The sequence below is a fragment of the Balaenoptera acutorostrata genome, chromosome 19 (genome assembly GCF_949987535.1).
Source record: "Balaenoptera acutorostrata chromosome 19, mBalAcu1.1, whole genome shotgun sequence".
Taxonomy (NCBI): domain Eukaryota; kingdom Metazoa; phylum Chordata; class Mammalia; order Artiodactyla; family Balaenopteridae; genus Balaenoptera; species Balaenoptera acutorostrata.
The window spans coordinates 56,268,034-56,281,591 of NC_080082.1; the positions used below are offsets into that span (position 1 = coordinate 56,268,034).

Sequence of the window (13,558 nt, forward strand, 5' to 3'; positions counted from 1 at the left end):
GTGGTTAGACACCAGGCAGGACTTCCGGGCCTTCTCTGGGAAGTTTCTGGGACTCATCCAGGGGCCGCCCCTACCGGTGGGGGACCTCCAGAGCTCCAGGCCCAGAGAGGGGAGACCCTGGTCCTTCCCAGCGAGGGCGCAGGGAGCAAGGGGAGAAAGGAGGGGCGAGAGCCATCCTGGTCCCTCATCACTCCGTTCCCGACACTGGAGGGAGGCGGCTGTGGGAGCTGGGACTTTCCTGAGCAGCAGAAGATTCTGGGAAATCAGAGACAGCTGCGGGGCGGGGCTGACTCCAGGCCTCCCCTCTCCTCCCTCCCCTCGGTCCCTGCTGGTTCCCCAAGCACGCCGCTCTTCCCTCCGCCCCGAGGGGGCCCTCCTCAAACTGCCCCTCCTCCCTCAGAATTTGCCTCCACCCTCAGACCCTCTTCAAGCCTCCTCTTCCCTCAGATCCTTCACCCTCCAACGCCGCCCCCCACTCTCTCTCCTCCCTCGGAACCACTGTCCTCACTTGGTCCTTCTCAGACCTCCTCAGACCTTCTCCCTCTCCCTCAGACCCTCTCCCCTCCCTTAGACAACCTACTTCTCTCTCAGATCTGTCTTCCTCCTTCAGACCCTCCTCCCTCAGACTCTTTTATCCCTCCTCCATCCTCAGACTCAGAACCCCCAGCGCCCTCTCTCAGCCCCTCCAAGCCCCCGTGGGCCGAGCGCAGACACCCCCTTCCCCCTATCTGGGCCCAGAGCCATTTCTCCACCGGCCGCAAGGCAGCCGGGGAGTGGGAGGGCCTCGGGCCGCCGTCCAGCGCTACTTCCTAGGGTCATCACCCTGACAAGCCCCGCTGCTCCGAGGCTCAGCTGCCCTCTGTACAGCAGGGTCGTGTTCTACATCCCAGCCCGTCCCTGTGTTTGAGAGTCCCGGGAGGGGAGGGCTGGGTAGGCGGGGACCCCAGACTTTCCACCCTAATTCCCTCACCTCTTCCCTTGTCGCCACAACTCTGCGGGCAGGGGGTGACAGCAGCCCCATTTTCCAGAAGAACAAACTGAGTCTCAAGAGGAATGACCTGTCTAAGGTCCACTGTCAACAAGGGATGGAAGTGGGACTTGAACCCAGGTCTTGCCCCCAGATGTTCTCCCATTACAGGGGGCCGAGGAGGAGATCCAGAGAGGCAGAAAGGAGAGAAGGGGGAAAAGGGCGAGGCTTCTGTCAGCCCACAGATGCTCCTCACATCCCGGTAACGATCCACCGGGGTGGGGCCCCAGTCTTGGGCAAAGTCCCTTTCTGAGAACCGGGGGCCCACACGCATTTTCAGGGTCCCAGGAAGGGGAGACGAGGCGCAGCCAGAGATCGGGAGACAAAAATATGGGACGGGGCTGGAGACAGAGAGAGGGAGGCTAGGGATGGAGATGCAGAGACATGGGGAGACACACAGAACCGGGGAGACCTTGCGAGCCGCCTGGACAGAGCCGGGGTGCAGCACCCATTCCCTCGTCCCCTTAGGTCCCCAAGGCCTTCCGCTCCGCCTCCGGTAACTCCGTGACCGGCACTCAACCCCAGCGACGGCCCCGCCTCCAGGGAAATCCGGGAAAGCCCCGCGCGACTGGGGCCCCTCCCCGGGGCGGGGAGAAGGGCGGCCGGGGAGGGGACACGGGAGAAGCCCGCCTCTGCCCTTCCCTCCCCCCGTTACCCCACCCCGCCCAGCCGCCCGCAGCTCCTGCCGGCCTCTGAGTCATGCCCCCAACCAGCCTGGCCTGTTCCCCACCCACCAACCCCGCCCGGGATGGGAGGGGGACGTGGGGCAGAAGGGGAGCCAGACGGCCCCCGCCTCCTGGGCCCGGGCTTTGGTCGCTGTGACTCTGGTCTTGCGGCCCTGCGGCTCTTGCTATGTCCCTGTCTCCCTCCTCCTTAGTCTCTCACGACCTCCATGCCCCTTTCGCCACGTCTCTTTCTTTCTCTGTGCATCGAGGATTCCCGGAGCACCCACCCCGTGCCCAGCGGCTCCGGCTGGGTGCAGGTACCCCGCCGGGAAGAGACACGTTCACTGTTTCCCTGCGCACTGCCCACCGAACACCACCCCCAGCGAAGTTCAGACCCAAAGCTGAGGAGGCACAGGGAGGAGGCAGAGGTGGGGGCAGGGCAGGCAGAGGGGTAGTGCCTGGGCGCCTGCGGAGCGTAGTCCCTGCTCCGGGTGCGTCTTTTCGCTCCCACAAAGGAGGAAACGGCTCACAGAAGGGAAGTGCCTGGTCAAGGTCACCCAGCGAGGAAGTAGGAGTCGGGACTCGAACCCGCGTCTTAGCGACCCCAGGACCTCAGGGAATTGCCTCCCTGGGGGAGAGGCTGAGAAGCAGACAGCACTCGAGTGACAGAGAGATAGATGGTGAGGGAAGCAAAGAGACGATAGAGACAGAGACACTGAGAACAGAGACGCAGAGATAGAGAGACATCTATCCAGACCCGAAAGTCAGAGAGAGACAGTTACAGACTGAGAGATACAGGGGCCTATAGCCAGAAAGACAAAAACGCGGAGACAGAGCCTGACGCCCGCAGCCGCAGGGGTGGGGACCCCGCAACCCGCGACCCCGCCTTCTTCCCACCCACCCCCCCGCCCCCCGCCAAGGCCCGGCCGCTCCGGGCGCCGCGGGGCTGGGAGGGGGCGGGCGCGGGGCGGGGCGCGGCGCGGGCGGGGCGCTGTGCAGGCTGCACCGCGGGACGGCGGGAGCGGCGGCGGGTCCAGGAAACCCCTGGGGCGGACGGGTGGCCCCGGGGGGGCCGGGGGCGGGGAGGCGGGCGGTCGGCACCGCCCGGGCCGACAAAAGTCCCTTCAGTTCAGCCGGCGGCAGGGGAAGTCCCGGCGCTCGGCGCAGCCACCCTCCCGTGCCGCCGAGCCCAGCCGCACTCCGGCCGCCCGCTCGGCCGCCGTCCCCGGCGGCCCCATGCCCCGATGCCCCGCGGGGACCATGGACGAGGGGCCCGTGGACCTGCGTACCCGGCCCAAGGCCGCCGGACCCCCAGGCGCCGCGCTGCCGCTCCGCAAGCGCCCTCTGCGCGCGCCCTCCCCGGAGCCCGCCGCCCCCCGCGGCGCTGCGGGCCCCGTCGTCCCCCCGGATCCCCTCCGCGGTGGCTCAGACACGCCAGCGGTGCCTGCGCCCCCCCACGGCCTGGCCCGGCCAGAAGCAATTTACTACCAGGGTGAGTGGCTTCCGCGGGTCATGGCCGGGTGGGGGCCAGGCAGTGCAGAGGGTCACTACCGGAGCCAGGGGCAGAGCGCCGACGTAATATACGGGGCCTCGGGCAGCTGAGGGACAGAAGCCAAGGTCCCAAGGGCACAGATATGGGGTTCCTGGGGAGCTGGGCGCACAGCCTGAGGTCCCAGGGGTGCAGATATGGGAGCTTCAGGGAGCAGTGCCTTGGGACACAGATATCGGGGTTGTAGGAAGGCTGGGTGTCAGGGGGCCCTGAGGGATAGAGCCCAGGGTCCGAGTGCCACATATAGGGAGCTAGGAGACAGTGCCCAGCAGTACAGAAACGGGTTCTCAGGGAATCAAGCCCCAGGTACACAGAATTATAAACTCTTCAGAACCCAGATATCTAGGGTTATAAGGAATCAGCACTTGGACCAAAGAAACTGGGGTTCTTGGCATCCCGAACTATATGTGGGGTCAAAGGAAGTCAGGAGAACAGAGATTGGGGTTCTAAGGAGACAGATATTAAGGATCCCCGGATGTCAAAATCTCGGGAACCAAGATATTGGGAGACGATGGGAATTAGGAGAACAGCGTTGGAGTTCTGAGCACCCCGATATCTGGGATCACAAGGACCCAAGGAAACCGATCCAGATACCAGGGTTCTTTAAGGAGCCAGCAGGACAGAGATCTGGGGTTCTGAGCACCCAGTTCTGCTTGCAAGTGATCAGTGTCTTCACTGGGGTCACAAGGTCAGGTGGCCTTAGGGGGCTTGGGCTCAGTCTAAGAACTGGGGGCAGGACTGGGGAGTTCTGGGACTCAAGGATTTAGAGCCAGGAAGAAGGATTCAGGGGTCTCTGGGCAGAAGGCCTCAGGGTGTCAAGGCCTGGTATTGGACATGCAAGAACCAGGAAACTTGGGGGTTCAGGAATGGGAGCCCCCGAGGACCAGGATATGACAAAGAAGGCCAAAATCCATTTTCCCGATCCTGTCTCCATCCTTGACCTCCAGGAGGGGGTGGCCCCTCCCACAGCTGTGCCCACCTCACGATCTCAGAGTGACCCCCAGAGCTGCAGAGACCCCATGTCTACTGCCTCCAGACCTTTGCCCAGTTTCTGCACCTTCCACCCCCTCAGAGTACAGCTTCAAGCTGTGCATCAGGAGGCCTGTCACAGCCTTCTCCTTTTTCCTATTCCCCTGATGAGAACCTGGGCCTCAGTTTTCCCCATCTGTGTGATGGGTGGATATGGATTTGCCTGCTACCATGGTCCCTTCCAACAGTTTGATCTGAACACGTTTCTGGCACCACTCTCTCTCCCCAAACTGTACACATTCACCCCACACCCTACATCCAGTGCTTCATCCATCCTTACCTCCCTCAGCCACAGATTCACTCAGCAAACAGGCCCTGAGGTCCCCCTGCTGAGTGATGATGGGGGTTCAGTCCTTAAGGGACTCTGCCTAGTGGGAGATGGGGCATCAGACACAAGTAAAGATAAGTGACAGTGAGAGTGTCCAGGGCTGGGGGGGTGGGGGGGGAAGCTGTGGGAGCCCAGAGGAGGGATGCGGTAGAGGAGTTTGTCTTGCGCCTTGAGGACTCAGTAGGAGATGCAAAAGGGACCTGGGAAAAAGGGCAGGTGACATGCAGGAGTGAAGGCCGGGAGGCAGGGGGTGGGTTGAGGATCTGTGGGCTTGGTCTCACGCATGTCCTTTCTCTTCCCAGGACCTTTACTGTCCCTGTACCCCACCCCGACAATGGGCTCCCCCTTTCCTCTGCTGAACCTGCCTACACCCCTGTACCCCATGGTGTGCTCCATGGAACACCCCCTGTCGGCTGACATCGCCATGGCCACCCATGCGGATGAGGACGGAGACACGTGAGTGACAGTCCCCCATTCATGGAGGGTAGTAGGGAGTGGGGAGACCAACCTTCCACCCACCTCACCCACCCACCACAGCACAGGGGCGCTCAGCGTGGACTTTCAAGTTACCTGCACCTGAGTTAGAACCCTGTCTCCACCGCTGTCTGTGTGACTCTGAGCAAGCCCCTTTCCCTCTCTGGGCCTCAGTTTCCTCTTCTGAAAAATTGGGCACCCTGAGAGCACTTAGCTCCCAGGACTGTTTTTGGAGCAATGGGCTTCAAATGTTTTATCAAAATCCCAAAATGAGGAAGACATCTCACTGACCGATTTATTATACGAACTATACATGTTAAGCCCCTAGCACTGAGCCTCGCAGATTGACTGTTCAATATGTATTAATTACTGGTATTATTATCGTTATTGCTTTTTACTAAGCCCAGCACAGACACGCACATATAAACTTGAAATAAAAATTGCACAGAACAAAACAACGCTCACCCTTACGACTTGGGATCTACTTTGGGATTTTCTATTCTAGTCTTATGTCATTGTTTCCTGGTCATAGCCCACTAAATTAATTTGACGAGCCCTTAAGTTGACTTCCCAAATCTCATGGTTTTATTATCTGCCGTTTGAGGGACATGCTTCTGAGCAGCATGAAGCTGCTGAGAAATCCTGCATGGGAGGGCCTAGCACATAGTAAGCACTCAATATACTTGACCACCATGGTTATTGTTATTCTATCGACCTCGGTTTGAATCTCAGCCGGCCACTTTCCCACCCCTCTCTACCTCAGTTTCCCCCTGTAATAACAGGAAGCATAAGATGAGGGTCTCTGTGAGGCAGAAATGAAATGATTTCTATAAAGCGATTATCTGGGAATGGGTTTGGGGACTGGAAACCACAGGTGGAGATGGGATGGACAAGCCTATTTCTACAAGGAAAGGGGGGCCTCCACCACTGGCTCCTGGGTGACTTCACATCCTCGAGCCTCAGTTTCCCTATCTGGAAATCCGGGCTCATAATCACAATTAGGATTCAGTGCAGTGATGTACATATATACAGTGCATAGAATTGGGGGGGGGGGGGGCACACAGTAGGTGCTCAGTACATGGGAGTGGCTTTTGATTGGTTGAACAGAGCTCCCAGGGTTGTCATGGACTTATCCTTGTGAACCCAAGCAGGAGAAAGTGCCTGAGATATACATATACAGGGCTCGGTAAAGCTAGTTCCCGCCCACTCTGGGTACGTCTGGGGTCATCAGTGAAATAGATTTAATTTGTATCTGTCCCCAGGGGTGATTTGTTTGCAGCCTGTGAAAGCAGGGTGCGGAGGCGACCTGGCACACCAGTCTCCAGCCCCACGCCCCAGCCGCCCTCCCCGCCCTCCCCGCTCTCCCCCAAAGCAAACACTTCTGCCTCAGCTGCCTGTTGGGGGAAATCCCTTCCCGCAGAACCTGACCGCAGCCCAGCTGCTCTGCCTCCCCCACGTCAGCACCCGTCACTCACTCGCAGCCTCCCCCTCCTGGCGCTCCCTCTAACCTTAACCCCTTCCGCTGGGGCCGAGACTTTACCGGAATGGGCAGCAGGCGCAGGCCAGGCGGGGGAGGGGGAGGGGGGACACGCTAGGTCTGGGTCCCCAGAGCAGCAAAGCTATGGTTGGGAGGCTGGACTTCTAGGGATTCAAGGGAGTAAGATCTCAGGGCATTCGGACAACCTCCCTCCGCCCCCTCCGCTCCCCCCCACCCACCACCCACCCCCGCCACCAAGAAGTCAGGAGGCACTGGGGAGACGGAAGTCTGGGTCTCCAAGAGAGGGGGGAACGCATTCTGAGTCCCAGAGAGCAGAGGTTGGGGTACTGCATTCCATGACCCCTGAGCGGGTAAGAAGCAGGGGGCAGGGCAGCTTGGGGATCTAGAACTCGGAGGGAAGGGGAAAGTCCGTTTCCGCAAAGAGTTAGGGCACCGTATTCCCGGGTCCCAAGAGATCTTGGGGATGGATGCCAGGATGTGGTGGGGGTTAGGGAGCCAGCTGGAGTCGGAGCCCTGGAGGGTGGAGTTCCAGAGGGGTCCCCTGGCTGGAGAAGTTGGGGCCCTTACCCCCAGGGTAACTAGATCGCTTTGGATTAGGCTCCCCTCTCCGCCCTATTCGAGGATGGAAGTTGGGGTGTCTGGGTGGCCGGGGTAGATCCCCGACGGGACAGGCTTCCCTCCCCCGGGAGCAGGAAGCCGAGCCCCGCCCAGCAGACCTGTTACTGGAAGTCCGAGGGCTGGGCCGCCCCTCCCGTCCCCACTTCCTCCAGCCCCGCCCCACCCCCTGCGGCCCGCGCGTTTATGGGAACTCAGGCCTGGACGGTTTCTCTGAAATAATTTTCTCCCTCTGCCCTCACTTAACCCCGCCCGCCCCGAAGGGGACCCAGGCCGGGCGTCCTGGGAGATGCAGGGAGGGGAGGGAGCCCTTCCCAAGGGGGGCCCTGGCCCAGGTCCGACCCCTCCCCCAAGATTTCTTTTTAAATTTGGCTTTCTCGGCTCAGGATCCAGGTTCAGCGTTACACCTGCATAATCTCCTCCTGGGAGATGGGCGTTCTTGTAGGCTATACTTTACGGAGGAGAAACCCGAGGCTGTAAAGGGCCACCTAGCCGCACAGCTAGAGAGACTTGTAACGCAATTTGCAACCCTGACCTACTCAGCCCCGGCAAAGCCCCCAGGGCTGCAGGATTTCTCGGCCTCCAGTACCTAGGGAGCTGGATTCTGGATGCAGATTCCACAATTGGGAGAACCGCTGTTCACCCCTCTTAGCCACGCCCTGGTCTGTCAGCAAGCAGTGGTGGGTGAGAAAGAAGTTGCTCTAGAAAATGGCCTTTAAAGAAAGGTTGTAGGGACTGTGTACCTCCAGTCAGCCTTGTGCCCTCAGCGCCAATGTCCCCCACCCCATACAGTCGTCCCAGATTGCTCTCAGCTCTAAATGGCTCTTCCAGGTTGGGGGCCCTGGGAAGTGGGCAGGAGGTTTATTGAAAAGTGTTATCCAGATCAATGCCTACAGAGATGGAGGAAGCAGGACTGGGCAGAGGGAGAATTTGAGCTGCTACGTAGTAGTTTCATCAGGGCCTCAGTTATCCCACAGGGAATGTTGCAGCTGGAGTGGCCCTCAGAGTTGGGGCCAGAAGCCCAGGCCTTCGACGCCCACACGGAGCAGTCACTGGATGCCATTGGGTGGCATCTACCCACCTCACCCCCATGACCTGGGCAAGCAGCTCTTTTCAGCGGAGGGTAATTCCCAGAGAGAGCCGAGAGCTGACAACCTTCCCAGAAGTTGAGGGAATGAGTCCTTCAGTCCAGAAGCGGGGGGACCTGGGTTGCGCAGTCCAGCTTCCCAAACAGTGACTAGTTTGTCCCACCTCCCTTCTGGGCAAAACTTCCTCCACATACATACTCTTGGGATGGAGGCTGACCGTGATCTCCAGTCACCACTGATGGAGACCTTGATGGTATCGAGTTCATCCCCACCCATTTCACAGATGAGAAAACTGTGGCCTGGAGTGGGGTGGGAATGTGGTTACCAGCTTCAAGGATGGCCAGGGATCGTTGAGGGGGACTCATGTATTCAGAGCGTGTTTGTGGAGCACCTGCTCAGCACCAGCCACTGTCCTAGGCACTGGGCAGTGATGGAAGCACACCAAACGCTCTACCCTGGTGGAGTTGACATTCTATCGAGGGAGATTCAGACAGGAAACGAGTAAAGTGTACCACGTCAGGTGATGAACTGGAGGAAAATAAAGCCGGGGGAGGGGGAGGGAGCCGCTGCTGTACCATTTTAGCAGAGGCCCAAATGAGGGGAGCTAGCCCTGCAGGTATGGGGGGAAGACTCTTCCCAGCAGAGGGAACAGCCAGTGCAAAGGCCTAGGAGGCAAGCATGCTTGGTATGTTTGAGGAACACCAAGGAGGCTAGTGGCCAGAGTGGGCTCAGGAGAGTGGACAGAGATGATATCAAAAGGAATTGAAGAGCGGGAGGCAAGATGACACAGGGCCTGTGGGCCATGGTGAGGACTTTACTCTGAGGATTCTGTGCAGAGAAGGGGCATGACCTGACTTAGGTTCTAAAAGGGTCCCTCTAGCTGCTATGTGAGGGACAGACAGTAGAGCAGGATGGAAGCAGGGAGGCCAGCGAGGAGGGGACGGGCCAGGAGGGGAGATGGTGGTGCCTGAACCAGGATGGAGGGAGTGGGGGTGGGGAGCAGTGGTTGGATTCTAGAGACACTTCTAAAGTATCCTGCACATTTTGGAGTTAGCACTGCTAAGAGTATGGGGGTGAGAGGTAACCAGCCTCTAACGCCTGTGATCCTCCACCCCCAGGCCACTCCACATTGCGGTGGTGCAGGGCAATCTGCCAGCTGTGCATCGGCTAGTCAACCTCTTCCAGCATGGCGGCCGGGAGCTGGATATCTACAACAACCTCCGGCAGGTGAGGCTGGGGGCCTGGGGACCTGGATCTAATGGAAGAGGGGTCTGGGAACCTGGACTCCTGTTTCCTAGGGGAAGAAGAGCTGGTGGCCCTGACTCTTGAGTCGGAGGGAGGAGGTGCTCCAGATTTCTGTTTCCTGCCTAAGACTACAGCTAGGAATCAGGACTCGGGAATTCTGAGGGAGGCAGGACTGGGACGCAGGGCAGGGGACGGGTCCCTCACAGTCTCTGTTCCCCAGACACCGCTACACCTGGCTGTGATCACCACTTTGCCGTCTGTGGTCCGGCTCCTGGTGATGGCCGGTGCCAGCCCCATGGCACTGGACCGCCACGGCCAGACGGCAGCCCACCTAGCTTGCGAGCACCGCAGCCCGGCCTGCCTGCGGGCCCTGCTGGACAGCGCGGCCGGGGGCACCATGGACCTGGAGGCCCGCAATTACGACGGTGGGCATCTACCCGGGCGCGGGGTGGGGCTGTCCAGCAGGACCTGGAGTCCTTCTGAGGCTGCAAAGCCCCAGGCCCAGGTTTAACTGAGTCTCCCTCTCCTTCAGGGCTCACCGCCCTGCACGTGGCCGTGAACACCGAGTGCCAAGAAGCGGTGCTGCTCTTGCTGGAGCACGGCGCGGACATCGACGCGGTGGTGAGCGCGATTGGGCCGGGGGAGGGGCCAAGAGGAGCAGAGAGGGGCGGGGCCAACGGGGCGGGGCCAACGGGGCGGGGCTTGGGTGGGAGAGAGCCCGAATGGGTGGGGTGGGGCTTGAAGAATCCAAGGGGATTGAGATGCTGGACCAAGCGGTTAGGATGCGGGCCGCCGGCTGTTTGGGCAGTGCTAGGAGACACTTAAAACCTTCCCTCCCTGCCGCAGGACATTAAGAGTGGCCGCTCCCCACTCATCCACGCCGTGGAAAACAACAGCCTTAGCATGGTGCAGCTGCTGCTACAGGTGGGTAAGGCCCCTGCCCGTGGCCTCTCGCCCACCCTTTCCTCTGACACCAACCGGCTGTCGCCCCATCCCTGCCACCAACGCCGCCTTCCAGTTCTGGCTCTTGCTCTTGCTGCGCTTCCAGCCCCGACCTTTCCTTCTAGGCCTCGTTCTGTCAACCCTAGGACTTCACCCCTCCAGGCTACGAACTAGTCCCGGGTCTTCTCCCATCCCTCCTCCGGCCCCAAAACTTCCCAGGCCCCAACCAGCTAGAGTCTTGCTGACCCTGTCTTCCGGCTTTGGCCCTGTCCCCGCGCCGTCCTTCCGCCCCGACTCCGTCCACGATCAGGCCCAAACTCTGGACCCTTCCCTTCTCTGACTCCGCCCCTGCTTTGGCCGGGGCTGCCGAGTCCAGCTCCGGTTGATTCGGCGCCGCCCCTCCAATCCCGCTCTGTCCCGCCTTTGTTTCCAACTTCTACCCTTCTATCACCCAACCCCGATCTGGCCCCGCCCCAGGTTGTGAGTCCCACCCCCACACCCGGCCCCGCCCCTCACTGTGGCCCCGCCCCTTGGTTCCGCCCCCCTGCACCGGGACCTGGCGGTGGTCCTGACCCGCGCCTCCCCGCCCGCAGCACGGCGCCAACGTGAACGCGCAGATGTACTCGGGCAGCTCGGCGCTGCACTCGGCGTCAGGCCGCGGGCTCCTCCCGCTCGTGCGCACGCTGGTCCGCAGCGGCGCCGACAGCGGCCTCAAGAACTGCCACAACGACACGCCGCTCATGGTGGCGCGCAGCCGCCGGGTGAGTGTGCGCGCTGGTGGCGGCGGGGGTTACAGGGGTTGCAGGGGTGTCTGTGCCCGAGCGCCGGTCCGCGCGGATGTGACAGGTGAGTGGGCACGTGTGTGCAGGGGATGCGGCGTGTGGGCGTGTGCGCGTCTGTGCCAGGGCGTGGAGGGGCAAGCCGGTGAGCCTGAGGGCGTGGGTGTGAGTTCTAGACAAAGGATTGACTGAGGCACAAAGAAAGGAAGTGACTTGTCCCCCTGCACGTACTGAGAAAGAGGCGGTGCTCCCTGAGCTAGGGGACCCCGTGAGCTAGGAGAGATGGAGAGAGGCAGGGCTGTGTGGGCAGGGGTGGCCTGGTGATGACCGCCCCTCCACCGCTCCACAGGTCATCGACATCCTGAGAGGGAAGGCCACACGGCCTGCGCCTGCATGCCAGCCAGAGCCCTCCCCTGACCGGAGTGCCACCACCTCCCCTGAGAGCAGCAGCCGCCTCAGCTCCAATGGTGAGAAACCGGCTCCCAACTTCCAGCAGCCCAGCTCCGCCCGCCCTCAGAACCCAGGAGTGGGGGTCCCCAGCCCCCTTCTCCCTGGATCCAGCCTCTCGCTGCCCTCACCCCTCGTCTCTCTTCTCTTCCCACAGGTCTTCTGTCCGCATCACCACCCTCCTCGCCCTCCCAGTCTCCCCCCAAGGACCCCCCTGGATTCCCCATGGTTCCCCCCAATTTTTTCCTTCCTGCCTCATCTCCACCGACCTTCCTGCCCTATGCTGGGGTCCTCCGAGCCCCTGGCCGGCCGGTGCCCCCCTCCCCAGCTCCAGGAGGTAGCTGAGAGGGATGGGGGGGCAGATCTCGGACTCATGAGGAGGGACCTCACTGCCCTATGGGGTCAGCCCTCCTGGAAACTGTGAAGATCTCACTCTGCCCCCCCCCAATCTTCTGGACCAGGATTTGCACAGAGGCACATATGTTTACCCATAACCGCCCCCCTCTTCTCAGCACGGATATTCCCCCATCTCGTCCCCACCCCCAGCCCGGGACTCTTACCCTATTATTCTCAGGCACCAGTCTCCCATGTGGAACGTCACCCAATCGTCCATTTCCTTCTCCTCTCCCAGAGCTGGTGGAACCAAGGAACGGCCCTCCCCTCTGGCCTTTACCCAGTTCAGTAAGGAGGGAGAGATGGGCTGTAGCCAGGCACTGATATCAATGTAAATTATTAGGCTTTTTGGTTGGATTTCTTTTGTAATAAACTATTTTTGTACCATATCCCTGGCTTTGCTAGGCCTCTTTCATGAGGAGGTCTGGAGGAAGTGTGTGTGTGTGTGTGTGTGTGTCCACCTGGGTGCCGTATCCAGCTGACTCCATGTGAGTCTCAGACTGACAGTGACATGTGTGGGCGACTCTAGGACTTCCGGTGTGTTGTAAATGTTCTGTCATTGTGTCACTGTGCCACTGTTTCTGGGGATGACGTGAAGTGTGACATCTTTCCAGAGGACCCTGTTGGATTCCATAGTGACCTTAGGTGTGTGCATGTGTGTGTATGTGTGCTTCTGAAGGATTCTGTGGCTTCTGGGTCCCTGTGGTACCACAGCTGACTGTTGCGTACCTGTGGTAAACTGCTGATGCCAGTTGTCTCTGGGTCTCCGTGCGTGTAGCATTTGTGCGTGTTCCTAACATTGAGACCTGCAGTCATCGTGTGATTGTTTCTATGTGACTGCCTCGCTTGGTGTGTCACATTTTATTCAGTGGCTCCAGGGGCCCCCTGACATACATATATATTTTTGACTGTCTGGACGCGTCTCTTACGTATCAGTCAGGGTTTGCATTCATTTCCTGTTACCACGGTAACAAAGCACCACAAATTCAGCAGCTTAAAACAACACAGATTCATCCTCTTATAGTTCTGGAGGTCAGAAGTCCAAAATCAACTTCACTGGACCAAAGTCAAAGTGTCAGCAGAGCTGGTTCCTTCTGGAAGCTCTAGAGGAGAATCTGGTCCCTTGCACTATCCAGCTCCCAGAGGCCACCTGCATTCCTTGGCTCATGGCTCATTCCTTGGCTCATGGCCCCTTCCTTGTATCACAGCACCTTCTTGCTTCTATCTGGACATCTACTCTGATCTCCTGTTTCCCTCTTAGGAGGACCCTGTGATTCCCCCAGGTGTCCCCAGATAATCCAGGATAATCTCCCCACCTCAAGACCCTTAACGTCCTCACATCTGCCAAATCCCTTTTGCCATATGAAGTAACATTCACAGAGTTCTAGGGGTTAGGATGTAAATATCATCGGGAGTCTTTATTCGATCAGAGAAGCAACATCACAGTGGGTATATGGATAAGTGATTTGTTACAGGGAT

The 13,558-nt window shown here is 59.8% G+C and overlaps 1 protein-coding gene across 1 annotated transcript; it reads left to right on the forward strand.

Moving 5' to 3' along the window:
- The first annotated feature begins 2,667 nt into the window (after positions 1-2,667).
- Positions 2,668-12,468, forward strand: BCL3 (BCL3 transcription coactivator). The gene is made up of 9 exons (XM_057535108.1): positions 2,668-3,184; positions 4,901-5,054; positions 9,392-9,500; positions 9,739-9,943; positions 10,051-10,139; positions 10,365-10,442; positions 11,054-11,221; positions 11,589-11,706; positions 11,844-12,468. Exons 1-9 carry the CDS (start codon positions 2,929-2,931, stop codon positions 12,029-12,031), a joined length of 1,365 nt encoding a protein of 454 aa, XP_057391091.1. The 5' UTR covers positions 2,668-2,928; the 3' UTR covers positions 12,032-12,468.
- The last annotated feature ends 1,090 nt before the right edge of the window (positions 12,469-13,558 follow it).